This window comes from Miscanthus floridulus, chromosome 9, assembly GCF_019320115.1.
Source record: "Miscanthus floridulus cultivar M001 chromosome 9, ASM1932011v1, whole genome shotgun sequence".
In the NCBI taxonomy this organism is placed as follows: Eukaryota; Viridiplantae; Streptophyta; class Magnoliopsida; order Poales; family Poaceae; genus Miscanthus; species Miscanthus floridulus.
In genome coordinates this window covers 6,581,792-6,605,871 of record NC_089588.1, presented here as the reverse complement: position 1 = coordinate 6,605,871, position 24,080 = coordinate 6,581,792, and the positions used below count along the sequence as shown (strand labels likewise).

The 24,080-nt window shown below is 48.8% G+C and overlaps 2 protein-coding genes across 2 annotated transcripts; one reads left to right on the top strand and one right to left on the bottom strand.

Moving 5' to 3' along the window:
• Positions 1 to 1,438: 1,438 nt before the first annotated feature.
• LOC136483347 (vacuolar protein sorting-associated protein 32 homolog 2-like) lies at positions 1,439 to 5,586 on the bottom strand. The gene is made up of 8 exons (XM_066480371.1): positions 5,461 to 5,586; positions 5,274 to 5,348; positions 3,924 to 4,055; positions 2,977 to 3,076; positions 2,544 to 2,629; positions 2,353 to 2,444; positions 1,965 to 2,079; positions 1,439 to 1,796 (listed from the first exon to the last, which is right to left on the bottom strand). The coding sequence occupies exons 3-8, from the start codon at positions 4,008 to 4,010 to the stop codon at positions 1,605 to 1,607; spliced, it is 672 nt and encodes a 223-aa protein (XP_066336468.1). The 5' UTR covers positions 4,011 to 4,055; positions 5,274 to 5,348; positions 5,461 to 5,586; the 3' UTR covers positions 1,439 to 1,604.
• Positions 5,587 to 17,852: 12,266 nt separating this feature from the next.
• On the top strand, positions 17,853 to 20,938 carry LOC136481253 (cation/H(+) antiporter 15-like). Its single transcript, XM_066478608.1, has one exon. The coding sequence runs from the start codon at positions 18,144 to 18,146 to the stop codon at positions 20,703 to 20,705; it is 2,562 nt and encodes an 853-aa protein (XP_066334705.1). The 5' UTR covers positions 17,853 to 18,143; the 3' UTR covers positions 20,706 to 20,938.
• Positions 20,939 to 24,080: the final 3,142 nt, after the last annotated feature.

Below are 24,080 nucleotides of genomic sequence, written 5' to 3'. Positions count from 1 at the left end.
CATCCTAAGCATTGTCAGGCACCCAGAGTCAGTTGAGTTATATATGAGTTGCAAGTTCTTTTGTCTGTGTTCATCTGCCTCTAGTCTAGGGACCATACACTGTTGGTTCCTCCTCATACCTCTTCCTCTTAAGCCTAGATGATAGGTAACCTACAATCACAACAACAAGTGCAGCAGCCTGAGAGGCCAGGTGGGATCTGCTAGCATCAGCATCCATCTACAACAAGTATTGAATTGAAACATCATGTTTCTGGGTTTGCAATATTGACCTCTAAAAGTGTTGCATGTTCAGCATAACATAACAAGTGGACACAGACCCATTATCCTTGGCTGCATATGTTGCCACATGCCTCCAAAAGGATAGGAGCATACATCGTCGACTCATATGTAAATCCAAAAGCACCGAAAACATCATAGAAAATATGCACAAAACCTTAGGACAACACCTCATCTAAGCTGCAGTGGTAAATCGAACATTACACATGTAGTAAAAATCGAGGAGCCAGAATCATCGGCAAGATGGTGCTACAACAACATGTATGAACAATGAGCACCAATAGTACACAATCTCAGCTATGGTGCTACAGTAAACCCTAGCTCAGGAATTGACACATTAGAATCACAGATCTAGCACCAGAAGTCATGGATTGTGTACAAGCAGTCACAGATGTAGCCATTTTCATCATTTTGCTTCGAGGCAGCCCAAAATCCAACGAAACAGATAGTAAAGCGAGCACCGCATTAAGCCCAGAGCGCAACAAAAGGAGAAAGGCCGAGATTTCACCTTGCTTTGAGCGTCGAGAAGGGGATCTGAAGACGAGGGTCGGAGGCAGGGAAGAAGAAGCGGAAAAGACGACGACGAGCAGACGGCAGCCAAGCACCGTCCACCACACTCGCCTGCAACGTCCATGGAAACAAACACGGCCACCAACAGCAGTCTTAAGGGAGCAGCAAACCGGCGGCGAGGAAGAAGAAGAAAGCCTCGGACCACGTCACCACCGGCCAGTCAGACGAGGGAGAAGCACCGCGCTCGAGAGCCAGAGCCGCCTACGACCTCGCAGCCACCACCACCAACCACCAAGAGCTCGAGACGAGGAGGGAAACGGGGAGTGGAGAGAGTGGTGGAGAGGACTGAGAGCGAGTGAGGGAGAGCAAACCCTAGCGGCGCGGCGGTGGTATAAAAAGAGAGACGGAAATTTCACTTGGCATGTGAGCCCACCAAAGCCAAAGGCCGCCAACGGAAATGGACAGCGGGAGCCAGCGGAGGGATTGCACGCGGCCGAGCCCGCGAGAAACGAAACCGTTTTGTTTCCCGTGCTGCAGGCTTGAGGGTGCTTTAAGCACCGCGCAGCCCAGGCCTCCAAGGCGTCCAGGGTAACAAACACGGCCGCCTGCAGCCCATGGGCATGTCCCAGGCCGCCGTCCAGGGAAACAAACTTCAGCCAGCTCAAACACGCCCACCACAACGCTGCTACCTGCAAAGCAGGGCTCGTGTCTTCTACAACAGCGTGAATTTACAGCAAAACATCTGTACCGGTGAGTGCGAAACGACCGAGCTCGCGATGCTGCCAGCCTCTACAGATGTCGTCAGTCTATGCCTACAGCTAGAGCGCCATCTCTGCCTGAAGTCTGGTCAGCTCGCTCAGATCACTGCCCTGTTTAGGAGCGGGCGCCGCTTCCGCTTTCGCTCTCGCCGACTGTTCCACGGGTGCCACGGACTGCCTCGCCGGCGGCTCAGGCAGCTCGTCCTCGATATCTTCCTCCTCCAGCTCCTCCAGCTCCGCTTCCAGCTCGTCCTGTTTTGTTTTTGTCCGGAAACTAGTTAGAGAGAAATAAATGGGTTCCATGCAGGCCGGGATCGACTATGCATACAGTGGGTGCACTTCAAGTTGATGACTGGGGTCTGGAACTCTGGATGCTATGAGCTTGTACCCAGTTTAAAGGGAGGGGAAGTCATACAGTACCTCGTCGAAATCAGCAGAAGCGCCAACTGGCGTCGCGAGCGCCTGCTGTATCTCCCGCATGTTCTCTGTCTGTTCATTCGCCTCTTCAATGGCGCTCTCAATGTCGTCAATATTCCTGCACAAGAAGAATTGCCACAAACAGTTTGCCCAAGTGGCGGTTAATGCAATTTTAATTAATATTAATATAGTAGTAATAGTCTACATGAGAGCTATCAATACATGAGTTGTGTTAGATTCAGAAGGTGCACAAGCCCAACAACAGAAGGGCAGGAAATATTTAATCAAGAATGGGGGTTTTCATTGCATTATAAAAGAAAATGTAGAGAACGGCAACATCTTCAGATGTTACGTGTTAGTATAAGCCATCGTAGGGCAGATGGAACCTTACACTGATTGTTGAATAGCTTTGACAGCAGATGATCCGGAGCGCAAAGCATCAACTGTGTCGGTAGTTGCCTTGGCGCTTTCAAGCATTATGATCTACATAAACAACTTACAATCAATTTATCGCACCATTTTTACAAGCCCCGGGATGCGTGAATCAAGTTCGACATTGTGTGCATATGTTTTTTCCTTTACCTGGTCATGAACTCGCAACTGAAAATTTGATAGCTGCTCAATTTGTGTCTCGTACAGTTTCTTTTTCTTTAGACACTGAATAGCAGCTGAAACAAACAGAGAAGGAATTTCACATACAAGCTTAAGAGCTATTGTTCGAGAGGGGAAAAAAAGCTAAAGAGCTATAAAATAAAAGATGAAAAGCATCACAAGCTTAGGAAGAATCCTTCTATGTTCCAAGCACAGTGAGAACACAATATAATCTATAATGTTGTCTAGACATTCAATATCACTAATCTGTACCTAGATAAGCCTTTTGGTGGCAAAATTTTCAAAGATTAATGATAAGCAAGCAAAATTTGCATATTTAACAATTAAGAATGACGAATTATCATAAGATTGTAACAAAACATAAAAATAGCAGATGTGTTTGCTCTGGAGCAACGTTCATTACCATTCTTGTTCTTCAATTTTGTATAATCCTTAGCCTTTTCGATTTCAGCAGAACATTTCTTCTGTAGGAAACGCTCTTTCTTCTCCAGCATTTCTAGAGTCTGCACACATGAACGGTACAAAAAACACACCAATGTGAAAGGTAAATCTAAGGTAGCAAGTTAATATCTAGGTACTGCAGATATAAATTGCTGATCTGTTGGCAATAGCTGATGATGTAGACCGAGGGGCATGATCACAGAACAAATAATCCACAATGTCAGCATCGAATGCTATACTTTATTGTGTCCTTAAAAAATAGATGAGTGCTGAACAATAGAATTGAAGGGCTGACCATATCGAATTTAACTGACCATCCTGCCTAAAGGTCAAGCATTCAGGACAGGCTGGCAGCTTATGCCAAGAAGGACCTCTTCCTCTCTCTTTTTCAACATGAGGACTCCGAATCATCTCTTGTTTTATTCCACTCTTATCTTATGGAAATCCATTCAATTCAGAAATACACATGATTACGTTACAGCAGTCAGCTGAAGATGGATAGACTGTTTTATGACATTGGTTTTAACATATACTTCCACAATGTTGTGTTAAAAGCAAAAGAGTACAAATAGAAGGAAAAACAAGAGAGTTCTTCTGGCATACTCTTAAGAAGGGGGGAGAGAGCCCATTCTAAGAAATAAGAACTCTTTATATTTTAGAGGTGACCAGTTTCCACTTAAAAAAAAAAAGTATTCTTGATCAGAACATATTAAACCTCCATGAACTGCACCCTCGAATCCAGTCCTATCTTGGCAGAAAAGGAGTAATATGTAATAGTACTGCCGCTTTTGAACAAAATAATAGTACTGCAGCTGATATATCACTATTGAAGGATCACAAGCGCAGCAACAGTTAAAACCAGGAACGGGGAAGATAAACAATGAATTAGGTATAAAGGGGATGAAAGACCTCATGGAGCCGATCCAGCGTGGGTATGGCAGAGGAGGCAGACTCCTTCTTCTTGCTTTTAGTCTTTGGCAGCAGTTTCTTCAGCATCTTCTTGTCACTCCCTGCTGATTCTCCCTCTTGTCTGATGATGGCCTGTGTACGAAGGAATAGGAGGGTGATGAACTGGAGACAGCCTTCTTGAGGGAGAAGGGGAAAGTGAGGAAAAGAGGTCGTCGGAACAGAGTTCTTGAGAATAGTAAGTATGAAGAATATGTAGGGGCATCATAAAGCATGTGACGGAGGACAGAGAAGGACTTGTCTGCTTCAAAACGAAAATGATTAAAAAAAAGAGAGACGAAAATTCAGTTTCAACGATGTCACTATCTTAAGATACTTTACTCCATGTTAGACGGTTTGCCAACTTGTGATTGTGCCCACTTTTCGTTAGAGCTGGTGTTAATGTGAAATAAGTTTTGGAGGAGAAAGTCAAGCTTTTGTGGATACAAGTAGAGAACAACAATACTAGCAACTTTCAAAAAGAATATCCTGGTGCCCATTTGTTTGAGGCTTGAAAACATGCAGCAACTGAGCAAGGGGTGTGCGGGCGTCAAGAGTCATGAGAGGAACCTTGAATTCACAGGCTGTAGGTCATATAGATATTTATCATCTTTTTACTGAACAAAGTCTATGTGCAGGTCTACAAGACAACAGTGGTATCATTTTCTTGTAGTAAGAGAAGTTCCTTTAAAAAGCCAGAATTATAACAGCCACACATGATATCTATTTAGGACAGTGACAACTGAATCGGCATATTAGGGAGATGACAGAGGAATGATGTTGTTTTCGGTAGCAGGTATGTTGGATTAGGTCGGTCTAGCGACCTACTATATAATTTGGCGTCTTCTTACTTGGAACAAGCTGTGAATCGTACACCATACCACTCAAAATGCTTCTTACTTAAGTAGCCATCTGCTTTTCCTTCCAGGACAAGTAGTTGAGCTGCCATTCCTTATCATCTGTGGCTTTTGAGAAACTAAAATAGATGCTTAATGAAATTCGCCCATACTGCTAAGAGCCGAATAAAGGGGTATTCGATCACAACCCATGCCTTCTATCCTGAGAGCATCCAACTTTGCGCAAAAAGGGATTGGCAGATTGGGAACACTTCTCGGTTCCCCTTTCCTCTTTGTTAGCTGCATAGTCGCCTACACGGATCCCCTCCCTCTCTTCCTAGTGTAATGCTACGCAGCACCACAACAAAGTAAATGGCGCGCTAGGACTTGGTGACGAACTGATTGCGTGGTAGAGGAACGGAGGTTGCATATAAGTGCAGACACATGAGCGTAGACGTGGGATACCCCCGTCGCTTACCCTCGAACGAAACAAGCTTGAGAAATCCAGAAGCACCAGTGGAGTCGGATCCTCGCAGAGATCAAGCAAGGCCGCCTGAATCGACGGAAACAGAGGGGCAGTTAACACGCAGGCGTCCGCTATCTGCAGCAGCATTTCCGAAAAAATACAGCGGGCGGAAAGCAGAGAGGGCCAGAAGAGAACGCACCGCGAACGAACAGCCTCGCCTCACCGCCGGCCACGGCCGCACCCGCGTGCCTGGGACTGGGACTGGGACTGGGAGGGCGCAGCAGACCGCCGATGGGGAAGCGGAGCAGGTGACGCTGGCGTCAGTGAATAAGCTGCGGCGAGCGGTGGAGGTGGAGGTGGAGGTGGAGCGCAGGGCAAGCGTCGCGTTCCACGAGAAGGCCAAGACCCAAGAGCCCAAGCGGCTCTTCGTCACTGGAGAAGGCCCACATCGGTATTCCGTCCATACATATGGGCCGAGAGTGTAATAGCAGACAATCAGGCAAGCAGCCCATGTGAAGCCCACAAGCACAGCATGAACTGAATACGATTAAGCTAGCTGGTTTACCCAATCGCAAAAGCTATTTGGCGCGGCCTGGCCTGCTTGCATGCGTACGCGACGTGGCCTGCTTGCACGTGCATCTCGCTTCCAATTTTAGTTTTTTTGTGGTTGTCAATTTCATTTATATTTCATTTATCATTTTGATTGCTGTATTTTTAGTTTCTATTTTAAGGTTTTTAGTCTTTTTTTTCCTTTTTTTTAGTTTCAGTTTTCAGTCAAGTTTTTTTTTTAGTTTCAGTTTTCGGTGTTCAAATGTCTTCCTAAATCCTGCAGATTAGTTGCCTCACCTACAATATATAAGTTATCACAAAAGTGTAGCCATTGCACACATAAGTTGCCACAAAAGAATTTGCTCCCTGCTTGTGCAACAACTTCTATTTTTTGGTTTGTTGCAATAATTTGCCCCCAAGTTATACAACTATAGTATTACATGGTAGTAACTCCTTTTGATATTTTTTGATCCCCCAGTTTGTGTATACTATGTAATAACTTTAGTATATTTTTGGAGTAGCAACTTTAGGTTTATATAGTAGTAACTTCTTTTGATTTTTTGGCGCCCCGAGCTTGTGCATACAATGTAAAAACTTTAATATATTTTTGGAGTAACAAGTTTACTATTACATTGTAGTAACTCTTTTCATAAATCTCATCTCATAGCACATTTTTGCTACTAAAATAAAATTCTTTGAAACATAGACAAGTGAGGCCTAGTTTTATTCGTCTCGTCACGTAAAACGTATCGGTGTAGACGAAATTAAAAACGAATACACAATTCAAAAGTTACCCCAATTCAAAGAAAATATTTGTTTTGTTTTACGTGCAAGGTACAGTGGGGCTTCAGTCGCTGCTGGTCGGTCGCATGAACTGAGGCTCAGTCGCCGCATGCAGTTGGTCGCGAGAGGCTCAATCGCCGCACGGCTGCATCAGTCGCTGCGCGGGGATGGGGTCGCGAACTCGCGATCCCTGTCCTTACCCAATTATATGAGAACCATGCATGTTTCTTTGGTCATGGAATCGACAAATCTATTAATGCAATGTTGTGCGTCCGATAGTAAAATCCCATAAGAATCTCTGGTAGAAAGGAGTGAATATAACATCAGGCCGATAAATAGTGGCGGATCTTGAGAAATAAGTTATAAGTGGCTTTTCCATTGTCTTTTATGTATTTCTTTGTTATGGTTCATAGATACCAATTTGTAGTGGAGGCTCAAAAGAGGCTCCGCTGGAACCCACCTTGCCCTGATGCTAGATCCACCCCTGTAAAATAACATAGGAATTAGCAGTTGGGCAAAGATAAGATATGAGATGGTAACAACAAGCCGATGATTTTTACACTATAATACCGCGTAGATAGATCTATCTACTGCAACTACTACTAAGGTACTAGATATATTATATTTTTGAACCCACACATAGCAGGTTATTTACCAATTATATATTACCATCATAGGGCTTGTTCGGTTAATCTCCACACCGAGAGAATTGGAGGAGATTGAATGAAATTAAATCCCCTATAAGAGTTTGTTTGGCTACACTTGTATTCTCCTCAATCCATATATGTAGAAGTGGATTGGAGTGCAACTTAGTTTAATTTTCACTCTAATCCACTCTAACACAAATGATTGAGGTGAATACGAGTGCATCTTAACAACACTACGGGAAACACATGATTTGCCGAGTGCAAAAATCTTTGCCGAGTGCCAAATTTCGAGCACTCGGTAAAGACCTGCTTTGCCAAGCGCCGCACTCGGAAAATATGACACTCGGCAAAGAGGCCTTTGCCGAGTGCCTGGCACTCGGCAAAGGCAGACACTCGGCAAAAATTGGTAGGGCTTAACGGCATCCAGCGGCGTCCTCTTTGCCGAGTGCCCCCCGTTTGGCACTCGGCAAAGAATTTACTTTGCCGAGTGCCAACCCTAAGCACTCGGCAAAATATTGTTTTTTTTTTGTTTTTTGCCACCAATTTTTTTGAAGCTTTAGTACACTACCACAAACAACATGTTTAAATTTGGGACATTTTCATTGCCTTTTGACATATTTTTATAGTTTATTTTATTTTGTTGAATTTTTTCAGAAAATGTAAGTTTGAACTGCAGGTGCATCGAATAATGGATTACATTCGTTCAAAAAATATTATCCTTGTTTCTTAGTGTAAATTTAGGCTAAATCCAGGAACAACATCGTACGTGACAATGTGCTCGAAACTTTTTCAAATTTTTTTCACGGCATACGCATACGATACGGCGACAACTCGACAAGTTTCATGATTTTCGGAATTCGTTCGCATTTTATACAATTAAAAAACCACTCCCACGCAGGTTGGCGGCGTTGCCCTGTGAGCACGTTGATCGAAATTTCGAGACAGTTCCTGGATTTAGCCTAAATTTATACTAAGAAACAAGGATAACATTTTTTTGAACGAATGTAATCCATTATTCGATGCACTTGCAGTTCAAACTTACATTTTCTGGAAAAATTCAACAAAACAAAATAAACTATAAAAATATGCCAAAAGGCAATGAAAATGTCCCAAATTTAAACATGTTGTTTGTGGTACTGTACTAAAGCTTCAAAAAAAATTGGTGGTAAAAAACAAAAAAAATATTTTGCCGAGTGCCTAGGGTTGGCACTCGGCAAAGTAAATTCTTTGCCGAGTGCCGCCCAGTTGGCACTTGGCAAAGAGCTGCAGAAATTTTATTAAAACTTCGCCGAGTGCCAGGTCACGACACTCGACGAAGAAAATTGATTTTGCCGAGTGCCGCCGATCTGGCACTCGGCAAAGCCGCCGTTTCCTTCAACCGCGCCCGGCCGGCGCGCTCTCTGTCTCGCTCTCTCATTCCTCTCTCCCTCTCACCTCTCTCCCTCAGCCGCCGCCGCCGGCCACCGCGCCTCCCCGCGCCGGCCACTGCGCCACCCCGGCCCGGCCACCGCGCCACCCCGCGCCGCCCCGCCCACCGCGCCACCCCCGCCCGGCCACCGCGCCACCCCGGCCCGGCCACCGCGCCGCCCCAGCCACCTCCATCGCGCCACCCTGGCCCGCCCGGGCCATCGCGCGCCACCCCACCACGTCCACCCTGGCCCGGCCACCGCGCCACTGCAGAAGAGAGGAGGAGGAGGCAGGGGAGAAGAGAGGAGAAGGGGAGAAGAGAGGAGGAGAAGGAGAAGGAGAGGAGAAGGAAGGTGCCGACCTAGGCCCGTTGACCCTCACGCCGCTGCGGTCGTCCTCGCCGTCGTCGTCGACCCTCGTCGCTGCCATTCTCGTCGTGAAGGTATGCTCTACACCTGTAGTAGTTAGTAGTAGTACTTAGTAGTGTTAGTAGTAGTTAGTAAGTAGTAGTAGTTAGTAGTTAGTAGTGTTAGTAGTATTGTTAGTAGTAAGTAGTGATAGTAGTAGTGTTAGTAGTAGTAGTAGTGTTGGTAGTAGTTGTAGTGGTAGTAGTACTTTTTGTTGTACTACTTCGATACTTTCATCTGCATGGAAAGAGAACTAAAGTACATGGCTTGTCTTGGTATATACATGTTTGTTGGCCTTCGTGCCTATGTTTGGTATATATGTGGTTGTTGGCCATCGCGCCTACGTTTCTTGCAGGTTTTGGAAACCTCCCCGTGCAGGGGAGGTGCTGCCAAAATTTTCAATGGATTCTAACCTATTGCCTTTTTATGTAGGAGAAGGACCCGTGGGAGGGACTCGGCGACCCTGATCGTCTTTGTCGGCGCTGCTAGTCTGCCTGCACCGTATCGCCACGCCACTGCCCCGACACGCCACTGCCCCGCTAGCCTGACTCCACCGCCACCCTAGGTATAACCCCCTCCTCCTTTGCATGCATGTTTTATATGGTCACGTAGCCTAGTTAGGCGTCTCCCGTTCGAAAGAGATACGGTCGGAGGTATGCAGATCTTTGCATATCTACGACCGTATCTCTTTCGGATTGTCCACGTATTTTGGACAGCCCGCAGATGCGTAGATGAGGTTAGTTTCCATGGTTCGCTTCGATCCGAGATAGACTTTCGGCATCACCTCCCTGTTGTTCTCCGGATACATACTCTCCCTTGCAGGACGTGTATCGGGAGAACAGCGGGGAGGTGCTGTCGAAATTCTATCTCGGATAGGAGCAGAGCGTTGAAACTGACCTCATCTACGCATCCGCGAGTGGGATTAGGACCTATCCTCACCTATTAGATGGTAGGAACGCCGTGCATATGCAATTGCTGGTTATATTACTCGCTTATATGCCAGAGGATGGAGAACCGTGATTGGATGTACACGGGCCACGCAAGTATGACCCCAGAATGGATGACTAAGACCAATGCTTTCTTGGATCATTCATTTGGCGAGGCTGCTAGAGGGTCGAGTCAGATGCCGTGTCCCTGCAACAAATGTGACAACCGTGTAAGAAAGAATAGGAAGAACGTGGGGGAAGATCTTTGTAAGTATGGATTCACGCCAAACTATACCTGCTGGATCCACCATGGTGAAGCCGATCGTATTAGAGAGGAGGTGGTGAGACCACGCCTCAAGGCTTTTGATGGAGATACGGGGGTAGCAGACTGGATGTATGACTTTTAGGAGGCACGGTTCGGTGAAGGATTAGAGGACGAGCCAGAGGAATCCGCAAAGGCGTACTACGATATGCTATCTTCGGCACAGAAGCCCCTTCACGAAAAGACAATGATTTCGCAACTGGATGCCATTGGACGCCTAATGGCGTTCAAGTCGCAGTGTAGCATGAGTCGAGACAACTTCGATGGTATGTTGGCAGTTGTTGGATCCCTACTTCCGGAGGGTCACATTCTGCCGAAGAACTTGTACGAGTCATAGAAACTTCTTCGTGCCCTTAAGATGTCGTATGAGCACATCCATGCTTGTCCGAATGGTTGCGTCCTATTTAGGAAAGATCATGAGAAAGCAATGCACTGTCCAAAGTGCAAATCCTCTAGGTATCTAGAGGTCGACACTAGTGATGGCAAGAAGGAACAGCTTGGTATCCCCACAAAGGTCCTACGGTACCTTCCTATCGTACTGAGGATCCAACGGCTGTACATGACAGAGGAGTCCGCGAAACAGATGACATGGCACAAACATGGCAAAAGATACAATGCTGACAAGATGGTACACCCATCGGATGTCAATGCATGGACCCATTTCGATGGCATACATCATGGTAAAGCTGAGGAGGTTCGGAATGTACGTGTAGCGTTGGCAACAGATGGGTTCAACCCCTATGGATTGCTGGCGGCCCCGTACACTTGTTGGCCCGTGTTCGTGATCCCCCTCAATCTCCCCCCCCCCCCGACATCATGTTTCAACCCAAGAATGTATTCTTGTCACTGATAATTCCTGGACACCCGAGGAACAAGATGGGTTTGTTCATGGAGCCTCTCATTGATGAATTGATCCTTGCTTGGGAAAAGGGGGTACTGACATACGACCGAGCTACAAAGAAGAACTTCACAATGCATGTGTGGTACCACTACTCCCTGCATGACTTCCTGGCGTATGGCATATTCTATGCGTGGTGTGTTCACGGAAAGTTCCCATGCCCAATATGCAAGACAGCTGTGAGGTTCACTTGGCGGAAGAGGGGTGGCAAGTTTTCTTCGTTTGACCAACATCGTCAATTCCTCCCTCTTGACCATCCATTCAGACGAGATGTCAAGAACTTCAGGAAAGGGGTTTAAGTCACCGACCCTGCACCTCAGATGATGACCGGTGCCGAGGTCCGTGCTGAGATAGAGGCTCTCAAAGATGATAAAGAGAAAGGTGGTTTTATTGGATATGGTGAGGAACACCAGTGGACTCATAAATCAGGCTTGACTAGGCTCCCCTATTTCAATGGCCTTCTTGTTCCACACAACATTGATGTAATGCACATAGAAAAGAATATCACCGAGGCGCTTTTTGCAACACTCATGGACATTCCTGATAAGTCAAAGGACAACGTTAAGGCTAGACTGGACCTAGCACCGATGTGCGATAGGCCAAAGCAAGTGATGAAGCCTCCCGCGCCCGGCAAGAAATGGAGAAGGACTCCGGTCGATTTTGTCTTGAAAAAGGACCAAAGGAAGGAAGTACTACAGTGGATCCAGACGTTAATGTTCCCTGATGGGCATACGGTGAATTTGAGTAGGGGAGTGAACTTGTCAACTATGCGAGTCTTAGGGATGAAGAGTCATGACTACCACATATGGATTGAGCGGCTCCTTCCTGCGATGACCTGGGGATACATCCCTGAGCATGTGTGGCGCGTGCTGGCAGAGTTGAGCTATTTCTTCCACCAGCTTTGTGCTAAGGAGTTATCTCGGGGCGTGATTGATGACTTGGAAAAAGTGGCACCTATGTTGCTCTGCAAGTTGGAGAAGATCTTCCCACCCAGCTTCTTCCTGGTGATGCAGCATCTGATTTTGCACCTACGGTACGAGGCACGAATGGGGGGGCCCGTGCAGGGCCGTTGGTGCTATACAATTGAGAGATATCTAAAGATTCTTCGAAAAAAGTGTAGAAATAAAGCCAAAATTGAGGCTTCTATGGCAGAGGCATTCATTCTGGAGGAGGTGTCAAACTTCACAACAGCATACTATAAGGATGGCCTTCCCAGCATGCACAATCGTCCCCCTCATTACAACATGGACGAGAGTTCATCGAACCTCAGCCTTTTCAAAGGGCAACTCGGAAAGGCAAGCGCATCGGGCACCAAGACCTTGCGGCATGATGAGTGGTGCACTATCATGCTGTATGTGTTGTTGAACCTTGACGAAGTGAAGCCTTATGTGCAGTAAGTTCTCAATGAGCTTGTTACATACGCCCTTGTCACTATCCTCCATCTATCGAACCCCCTTATCTCTTGTTTTTAGGGAATTTCTGAAAAAATACTGGAGAGGGAATAGGGCTCCTTCCCCTTAAGAAGAAGATAGTCTTCTCAAAGATGGTGTGCCCAATTTCATATCTTGGTTCGATACGAAGGTACCGTCCAATTTACCTCGTTCAATCTTTGACATCCCACTTTGCTCCTACGAGCGAGTAATGTAACGATCTATCCGGCCTCACCTTGCAGGCCCGCAAGGATGCAGAAATGGATGCTAAGTTGAAAGGGCTCGCCAAAGGCTTCTCCTACAAGGTCAAGTCATTCACCGTTTATGATATGAATGGCTATCGCTTTCACACAAGAAACTATGAGCGGAGTCGGCCCAATCAGAAAACCACGAATACTAGAGTTCGTACGCCCAGCACCGATGAGCGCGACTACTACGGCATAGTAGAAGAAATATACGAGCTCAATTTTGAGTGTCGCAAAGCTCCTAATCAAGTCATATTCAAATGCCATTGGTTCGATCCTAATGTCATGAGAACATCCCCTGAGATTGGACAAGTCGAAATTCGACAGGATTCTATCTATCAAGGAGAGGATGTCTATATTGTGGCTCAACAGGCCACGCAAGTTTATTATCTCCCATGGGCGTGCCAAAAAGACCCCAATCTTATCGGTTGGTACCTTGTGCAGTTGGTATCACCGCACGGTAAACTGCCTGTCCCAAACGATGAGGATTACAACTTTGACCCAAACACACGGGAGTTCTATCAACCAGAGGGGCTAGAAGGGAGGTTTGACATAGACATGTTTTCGTTGATGTGCATGGAAGTAGACAATGACATTGATCAGGACGATGGAGATGAGGACGACGGAGAAGAGGTGCAAAATGTTAAGGACTTACAAATGCTTGAGCGATTACAGTTAGGCGATGACAATGATGACAACGATGGAGATGAGCCCAATTTACTCGACAATATTGATAGTGATGACGACACCTATGATCCAGCCGCTGCCAATCGTGAAGAATATTTCTAATTCATGTAATACTATATTATTATTATTATTATTATTGCAATTATGTTTCGTTCATTTTGCATCTCTTTATAAGTACTTGTAATTTAACTGTGCTAATTGGTTTACTCTTTGAAATTGTAGGCACTCGACAAAATGTCGGGCGAAAGGCAGGCCCGTCGGGGGGTCAACTCCCTCTACATGAGGGAGCGCTCACCACCCTACGTTGAGGAGGACCCCTTGCTGTAGCCGCCGACGAGGAGGACGAGGAGCGGCCGCCCCCGTGGCCGTCCGAGGACGAGGGTGCAGCCGGCTGCCACCCCGTCGGTGGACGAGGACGACCAGGCGGTGGGCCTGCACATAGGAGGGGGTGGCACTTCCTCTGACTCGTCGGACCACGGGGAGGCGACGATAGCGACACCAGGGGCTTCCACTAGCACTGCCTCTGGCTCTACCTCATCAGGAGTCTACTTGCGTGGGCCCTCGCAGCTCCCGGTGCGGTCGATCCCACTTCACCGACGCCCGGTGATTCGACCCAGCGGCGACAAGTAAGTATTATTTCACTACTATTTCATATGACATGTTGAAAATCAAACTGCATCTCCACAATTCTTCTTAATGACTCTTGCAGCAACTGGGAAGTTGTGTCCGAAATGGGCTGGCACATCAATGGCACCCTGGGCCTTCTGATTTGGCAGCACTACCCTGGCATGGTCACCTACGCCTCGGTGACTTCGCCGCCCTGGACGTGGGACCACTTCTACATCGCCGAGGACAGCGAGTTCGGCAACGTTGCGGCGCGGATCAAGGCCGAGTTCTGGGTGAGTCTTCATCGCACTAAATAGGTCAATACTACGCATTCATTTGTCGTTATTGAAATAATGAAATGATACATGATGTCTATATGCAGGACTTCTTCAGGTGCGACGAAGGGTTTGAGGATCGGGCGGCACGAGTGTAGGACAAGGTCTGTAGGTCCCGACTCTCGGACCTGTACTACGAGATGCGGCTCTAGTGCATCATCAACTATAGCGCCAATGTCCTTGGTCAGGTGGTGAGGAAGGCCGATGCCAGGACCAGGACGCTCACCAAGGAGTAGTACCTCTTGGTAAGTACGAAACATTAATACTGACTCCTTCCATGAAGAATAGGTAGGCTTCATTTCATCTTCTGACATATCAATAACTTGATGGCATGCAACAATGTCCTGATTGGTGCACCAGGCACCGCCTCTGCTGGGAGGCCATTGTGGATAGGTGGCTCTTGGAGGAGTGGACGGAGAAGCACAACATCCATCGAGACCGCCACCTGCAGATGGGTGGGGCGCCACACCACCAAGGCAACCGGAGCCTCAGCGCGTACGCCCAGACATGGGTAATCTTCTTTGTGTTTTTATCTTTATTTATTTATTATAACACTCAATTCTCATTACTTGTAATCATCTTTGTGTTTTCCTCGTAGTCCCAGGCACACCAAGGCCAGGAATGCAACGAGTTCATGGCGTATGCCCTGGCACACAAGGGCAAGGCAACGGCCCCGGAAGTCACCTACAACCCGGTGGATGGGCCCAAGGCGTACACCAGCGCGAGCGTCCACATCAAGCTTAGCGAGTACACCTCGGCGGCCCACGAGCGCCATGGGGAGGACTTCGATCCGACCACCCAGCCCCTGGACACAGACCTCCTGATGAGGCTGGAAGGAGGGAAGCAGCACGGTCGGTACTGGATGGCGGACAGCACAGTCGACTCCGCCTCTGTTCCCATCCTCGCCGACATTCGAGCAAGGAGCACTCGCTCCTCCCTCCCCATACGCTCTCGGCAGCAGAGCTCACAGTAGCAGATGGCGGAACTCTAGGTTAGTACTATTTTATTCGTCGTTCATTGCTTTTACACATCTACCTTGCCTTTGCATTGTTTAAACATTGCGGGTGGAATGTTGCAGGCCGACTTGCAGAGGTTGGAGGCCCAGCAGGCAGCCCAGGCGGAGGCCCATCGGCTAGAGATGGAGGCTGTACAAGCCTAGAGGGCGGCCGAGACACAGAGGTTGCAGGACATGTTCAGCTTCATGGCGAGCCTTCAGACCTTGCCAAGTGTGGTCGTGCCCCAGTCGCTGCTCGCTCCAGTTGTGGCTCCTCCTTCTATAGGGACTCCGGTGAGTATATATGGTTGTTTATTACTTTAGCTTGTGCGGCCCTCCTGTAGATACTCATGAATTCGCTTCTCCTTTGTGCAGCAATAGTCAGCGGATTCGAACCCGACTCCTCAAGGTGGCCCTTCTCCATAGGCCGGGTGGACAACTGGCCCTCCTCAAGGTGGTAGTTCACACTCCGGGTGGGGAGGCTGGCAATAGGTACCGTTTATTTGTTTCTTTTCATGTTGCATGAACTTCAGTTAGACTTAGCCTTATGTTGGACTACTACTAGAGACATATATATATGGTGATGGATATTGTCATGGATGATGCGAATGTATGATGGATTATGGACAATGGATTTGTATGTGATGTATTATGGATGGTGGATGTGTATGTGATGGGTTATGGATGTGTATGTGATGGAATATGGATGTGTATGTGATATATCCTATGCTATGTGTTGATATATATGTGATTTCTTTGTTTGCGCTGATGGAAAGCAAAAAACAAAAAATAGCATTTTCCCCCTCTTTGCCGAGTGCCACACTCGGCAAAGAGGGCTTTGCCAAGTGCCATGACCATGGCACTCAGCAAACCTGGGAACCAGAGACCCAGTTTCCCAGCTTTGCAGAGTGCCAGAGCCATGACACTCGGCAAAGATTTTTTTTAAAAGAAAAAATTTCTTTGCCGAGTGCAAGAGTATGGCACTCGGCAAAGAATTTTCAAAAAAAAGGAAAATTCTTTGCCGAGTGCCGCTGAGGTGGCACTCGGCAAAGAGGCCGTCAGATTTGACGTCGGTTTTTTTGCCGAGTGCTGACGTGACACTCGACAAAGGCTTTACCGAGTGCCCGATATGTGGCACTCGGCAAAGAAACCTTTGTCGGCGGGTTCTTTGCCGACTGCTCTTTGCCGAGTGCGGCACTCGGCAAAGCCTTTACCGAGTGTATTTCGGGCTTTGCCGAGTGCCGCAGGCACTCGGCAAAATTGCCGGTTTCCAGTAGTGCAAGGCCTAAGGCCTAAGGGCTTGTTTGGATGTATTCACCCAAAACACATGTATTGAGGTATAAAAATGACTAGTTTTCACACAAATTTACTCTAACATACGTGGATTGAGATGAATACGAGTGCATTTTGACAAATCTAAGTCAAAATCCCTCTTAATCTTTTCGGATCCCTCGATTTAGATTAACTGGACAAGGCTTTAATTTGCACCCACCCATATGGACAGGAAGAAAACGAGGCAGATCCTGATTGGGCTTCGAAATGCGAGAATCGGATGATATAACCTAAGACCAGTCTCAATGGAGTTTCATCAGAGTTTCATGGACATTAAATAGGCTGATATGGCACCATATTGATGAAGAGAGAGATGATAAGAGTTTCATGGGAGTAGACTTCTGCACTATTTCCAAAATATAGATACATTGGTAACAGGGCCATGAAATCCCCACTGAAACTGGCCTAAGAGCCCATCTGCTAAATGACCTTTTTTTCCTGAGAAAACACAGAAGATCCTAGCTAGTGCAATATACAAGACAAAAAAAGTAGGGTCAGAATAAAACACAAACAAAAGTGCTTGGACCATAATTTTGTAATGGTGTGCTCTGGATAGTCAACCGGCCGGTACAAAATGTCGCATACAAATTACAAAATGCTGATTTAACATGTCTACTAGAAAAATGTTAGGATATAGTAAGTTTTTTTTTTCAAAAAAAAAAAAAAGAAATGAATGAACACAACGTAATGTTGAATCACTCAAGGTTTGAGTAAAAAACAACAACACGTTGAAGCACAACTTACTGCACCTCTAATAAAAGCCTTAAAGCCTGATATTGTTACTCTACTATCTAAAAAAACGATGAGAGGCCGATTTTCCCATGTCACATCCTATTTGCCACAACTCCACTTTGGAGATGCAGGTGAAATCCGTAGTTTGTAGATTAAATAAATGAAAGTAATTCAAATATATCTAATATAATCTAACTGATAAGCAAAATGTTTTCTATCTAGAGCTATAAATACCCACAGCTCTAGCAAATCCATGAATGAAGCTGCAAAATTCGTGGTAAAATCCAGGCCCTACATACCACCACGTGGAGGTCGAGCTCACAGCCACAAACCAATGCAAGAGTGCATGCAAATGCAATGCAATGCAAGCAGAGTTCCGGCCGGCCAGGAATAGCAGCTCCGTCCTCGCTCCCATGGATCACTCGGCACCCCACACACGCTTCGCCCCCATCCCCGGCGCGTACGTCCACGTCCACCAGTGACTGACCGTCGATCACATCAGCCATCATCGCCGGCGGCGATCGACGGACGAGCTAACAATCGATCGACCGGCCGACGAGCGCACCGAACGGCCGGCGGAGGATGGCGGCGACGGCGGTGGCCGACCCGCTGGCGGAGCTGTGGAACCACACGATGTCGGCGGGCCGGTCGGACCTCTTCTGCTTCGACCCGAGGAAGATCACCATGACAGGCATCTGGACGGGGGACAACCCGCTGGACTTCTCCCTCCCGCTGCTCCTCTTCCAGATCATCCTCGTCACCGCCACCACCCGCGCCGTGGCGCTGCTGCTGGCGCCGCTCCGCCTCCCGCGCTACATCGCCGAGATCCTGGGGGGCTTCCTCCTGGGGCCCTCCGTGCTGGGCCGCGTCCCGCACTTCTCCGACATCGCCTTCCCCGTCCGCAGCATCTTCATCCTCGAGTCCATGTCCCTCATCGGCCTCGTCTACTACACCTTCACCATCGGCGTCGAGATCGAGCTCCACACCGTCCTCCGCGCGGGCTTCCGCAGCTTCTGGTTCGCCGCCGCCTCCGCGCTCCCGCCCTTCCTCGTCGGCGCCGTCACGGGCTACGTCGCGCTCTCCAGCGCCGGGGACGAGGACGGCGGCGGAACGACGACGGCCGCCAAGGCCGGACAGCAGTTCCTCAACCGCCTCTCCTTCCCCGTCTTCCTCGGCGCCACCTTCTGCTCCACCGCCTTCTCCGTGCTCGCGCGCAACATCGCGGAGCTCAAGCTCGCCGGCACCGACGTGGGCCAGCTCTCCATCTCGGCGTCGCTCATCAACGACACCTTCGCGTGGGCCGGGCTCACCATCGCCACGGCGCTCGCGCACGTCCGCTACGGCATTGTCCCGTGCCTCTGGACGCTCGTGTCGGGCGTGCTCATCGTCAGCGCCAGCTACCTCGTGGTCCGCCCCATGCTCGTCCGCCTGGCGCGCCGCGTCGCCGAGGGCGAGGTCGTCAGCGAGGCGCACGAGTGCTGGGTCCTCGTCGGCGTCCTCGTCGCCGCGCTCGTCGCCGACTCCGGGGGCACGCACGCCATATTCGGCGCCTTCGTCTTCGGCCTCGCCGTGCCCAATGGCCCCGTCGGCGTCGCCATCGTCGAGAAGGTGGAGGACTTCGTGGTGGGCACGCTGCTGCCGCTCTTCTTCGCCATGAGCGGGCTCCGCACGGACACCGCCAAGATCACCAGCACGCCGGCGGCGGTGCTGCTGATGGTGGCCGCGCTGGCCGCGGCCATCCTCAAGGTGGCGGCCGCCGTCGGCGTCGCCGCCGTGTTCGGCATGCCGCTGCTCGACGGCACCTCCATCGGCCTGCTGCTCAACACCAAGGGGATCATCGAGCTCATCATCCTCAACATCGGCAGGAACAAGCGGATCATGAGCGACCAGTCGTTCACGGTGCTGGTGTTCATGTCGGCGCTGATCACGGCGCTGGTGACACCGCTGCTGGCGCTGGTGGTGAAGCCCGCACGGCGGCTGGTGTTCTACAAGCGGCGCACCATCGCGTGGCCGCAGCCGGACGCGGAGTTCCACGTGCTGGCGTGCGTGCACATGCCCCGCGACGTGCCGGCGCTCCTCACCCTGCTGGACGTGGCGTCGCCCTCGGACCGGTCGCCCGTGGCGGTGCAGGCGCTGCACCTGATCGAGTTCGCGGGGCGGTCGTCGGCGCTGCTCCTGATCAACGCGTCGGCGCCGTCGTCGTCGTTCGAGCACTCGGCGCACCGGCGCAGCCAGGTGGAGCTGCAGTTCAAGCACATCGCACACGCCTTCATGGCGTACGAGGAGAACGTGGCGGGCGTGTCGGCGCGCACCATGGCGGCCGTGTCGCCGTACACGACGATGCACGACGACGTGACGTCCGCGGCCGAGGAGCGGCACTCGGCCCTCATCTTGCTGCCGTTCCACAAGCACCGGTTGGTGGACGGCGGGATGGAGGTGTTCCACCCGGCGATCCAGCCGCTGAACCAGAGCATCCAGCGCTTCTCGCCCTGCACCGTGGGCATCCTCGTCGACCGCGGCCTGGGCGGCGTGGCGGGCGCCGGGTGCCGCGTGGCGGCGCTCTTCTTCGGCGGGCGCGACGACCGCGAGGTGGCGGCGCTGGCGATCCGCATGGTGTACAACCCGGCCGTCGACCTCACGCTGCTCCGGTTCGCACAGAAGGGCGGCAGCTTCACGGGCACCGAGTTCGACGCGCTCAAGGAGCGCAAGGCCGACGACGGGATCCTGCGGGAGTTCCTGGACCGGGCCAACAGCGTCAGCGCCGGCGGCGGCGGCGGCGGCGGCGCGGGCGTGGAGTACCGGGAGCGCGGCGTGTTCAACGCCAGCGAGATGGTGGCGCAGATCAGGGAGGTGGAGGCGCTGGGGAAGGACCTCTTCGTGGTGGGCAAGGTGCCGGGCCTGCCGGCGCTCACGGCGGGGATGGCGGAGTGGAGTGAGTGCCCGGAGCTGGGGCCCATCGGGGACCTGCTCTCGTCGAGGGACTTCCAGACCACGGCGTCGGTGCTGGTGGTGCAGTCGTACGCGAGGCCGTCTGCCGGGGGAATATCGGCGGAGCTGGGACTGGGCGGCGATGGCGTGCCCACGGCGGGGCGGCCGCCACGGCCAGATCAGATCCGTAGGGGTAGCCTCGGGAATAGGAGCTAGCTAGCTAGCTAGGTCTGTATAGGTCATGGAGGTGGCTGGCTGGCGTCGCGCCATGGGTGGGTTCATGGCTTCATGCTGATCATGTGGTTCATGGTACTAACAACAAGCACGTAGCCGCCAGCGATCATCGGAGAAATTTAGTCAAGGTAGCTCGCATGGTAATTGCAGTTTGTGTAGTTAAATTCCACTGTAGTAACTCTGAATCTAAATACATGTCCTTTATTATTAGGACATTGACATGGTCTCTGAAGTAACATTGTTTTGACCTGTAATTTTTGTTATTATAGAATATACCATACTAAATAGTAAATTGTTATATTAAGAAAATATATGAACATGGTCACATTGTCACTTGTGAACCTAAGAGCATCTCCATCAAATTGAGTATCTTCCTTCTCTAAAAATCTCATATAAGCGATTGAGAAAACCAATTGAAGCTTATAGGAGAGGACTGCCGCAGCAGATTGAGAATCCTTCATCCTTTTTTAGCCTGTTCGCTTGTTAGTTTCAGCCAGGGCTTATCACTCAGTCAACAGTGTTTTTCTCTCACAACAAACCAGCACCAGCCGGACTTATCAGCCCAGAAATCAACCAACGATTAGGCTGTTTATTTACATAGGACCCACCTATCAATGACACATCTCATTTCTTCTCCATACTCTCCCTCCCTCTCGGTGTCACCCCGACGCGGTGGACAGCGGCTCAGAGGCGAGGCAGGCCCGAGCACCACCCCGGAGCAGTGGCAGATCGGCGTCGCGGTCGGCTCGAGCACTCACCCTGCTCGACGACAGCTCGTTGACGCAGCCGGCCAGAGCGGTGACCCACCGGCGCCATAGCGGCTCGCGCAGCCCCACGCGCTCGCATGTCCGACGCTGCGGCTTGCGCTATCAGCGGCCCGCGTGCTCACGGCGGAGACGCCAGCCACTCCACCATCTTGTGCGGCCACGATATGTTAGTGACAGGATGAAGGGGAAAGGGGATTGACAAAAAATAATGACAGATCCTCTCCATTTGAGGAATCTTCTGCACCTAAAAAAAACTCTAAAGTAATCATCTACCTAGTGATACAGAAAATATATATGATCCAGTCACAAAGACTTACCAAATACGTATACTATCCGGCTATGTTCCTGGCTGCCCGGTGATAAAAAAGCGTATACGATCCGGTCACAAAGACTACCAAATACGTATGCTAAAAATTATAAAAATCTTAAAAAGCAGGACGATACTTCCAACAGAATTACGTTTCAAAATAGCCAGGACAAGATATGGTAGAATAAGTAGTATAATGAACACGGTTGTTAAGGTACTATGAAATAAGATTGTTTCAATTTCATATGGAAACTTGAATACTTGGTCAACAACGATAATTGTGTAAAAATGGATTGTTGTGAACATTGAAAACATAAATTATCGTGACATTATTTCATTTCCGTGCAACGCACGGACATGATTCTAGTTGAGAAAAATATATAAAAGAGGATCTGATGGAGCAGTTTTTTTTACCTCATTCCTCTATACGATAGGTTTTAGTTAAAGGAGATCTCTTTTCTCGAACCGATGGAGATGCTAGCTTTTCTTAGACTAGCCACAGCCCACGCGCATGGTAAAAATACCGATGCTTGAGACTCTTTTTTTTTTTCCATCTAAGCTTCGTTGAAATACTTGTTGGTGCCTCTAAGGTCAAACACACGACACTTGTGTTCAAAGTGAATAGCTGACATGATGAAGAAATATCACTAGACAGTTTACAAGTTGTTTAGGACATCAACACGGTCGAAATTTTGACGTGCATTTTCTTATTAAAATATAGGGGGCTGCTATTTCTCAGGTGCCTGATATTTAAGTTTTTTTCAGGCAAGAACAGTGTCCATTAGATCTTAATCTAACCATCCAGGAAACCAACACTATACATGTTCTTTCTCTTCGTCTCTTGATCTCTCTTGGTCCTTGATTTCAGGCATCTGGATTATAGGAAACGTGTAAAATATATACCATCTTAATATATAGTACATAAAATTATATATTATGAAAGCATATATGAACGTGGTAGGATTGTAGTATTTGTGAACCAAAGTAGCTATTTTTTTAGGGAACTTGTGAACCTAAGTAGCTGGGCCTATATCGGGATGGTCCAAACTGATGAAGTCAGCACGTTATCGTTAGCTGAGCGAGTTGGCAGGGCCAGGCCCGCTGGGCCCTAGTAACTTCATGCAATCATGCTAGACCTGGATATAGTGGGTTATTGACTCATGGGCATATATTGTCATGGGCTAGGAGGTTTATTACTGGGCTGAGCTGCTTAAAGGCACAGTGGGCTGTCGTTCACTACAATGGCGTGCGTATCCTGCGTGCAGCAAAATGAGGTTCCTTTTTAGACTTGGTTGAACAAATGAGGGGCATGCGCTTCTCTTGCCTCAAATTGATCCCCACACGCGCGCGCGCAAAAAAAAAGCACATAACCATCAGAGCCTATGTATTTTTTTGGGTCAAATTCAGCATGGTAGTGGTAACAAATGCATTTTCAAGACTAGTAGTATACTCGTGCTAACGCTACCACTACTAGAGAACAGACTTTAGAACGATGTCCCAATTTAACATTAGCCTCGGCATAGTCCCGGTTGGTAATACCAACCGGGACTAAAGGTCCCTGCCCAACGGTTGTCCGCGGGGCAAGGATCTTTAGTCCCGGCTGGTATTACCAACCGGGACTAAAGGTTTACCAATACCAACTGGGACTAAAGTTTTTAGTCCCGGTTTGGGTGATGCCCCGGGAATAAAGATTAATCTTTAGTCCCGGTTTGGACCCCTAACCGGGACTAATTATCCCGGCCTATAATTCAGCTCATTTCTTCCTCTCCGAGCCCGAGCCATTCCATTCAAACTCACTGTCTCTGTTCTTTAGCTTGCTGTTGTTCTTGCTCTCTCCCCCTTCATTGGTGTTGCTCTTCGATTTTGGAGGTAACAAACTTAATCCTCTTATGTTTTATCAGTAGCTTATCTCATTTTGCGATGTAGATGCATGTGTAACTTTATATGTTGGACTTTATTATGATTTTATATGTCATTTTTAGCTCAAAATCACATGATGATTTGCATATATGTTTGGATAAACAAAAGTTAAATTAGTTCATCAAAATCACGCCTCGCTCGTCCTCGTTGGAGCACGCGCCATCCTCGTCCCCGGTGGCTTACGTGATCTTAGAATTAATTTTTTCATGAAATGAAAAACTTAGAAAATTGTTAGAAAATTGTAGAAAATCCGTACTAGTTGAACTTGCGGACCGTGTTCAGCTCGGCAAGTATGTTCTCTGCCGAGCGGTAACGGACGTCGAGGAGCTTTGATTCTATAAGGGAGAGCGGCAACGGTCGTGG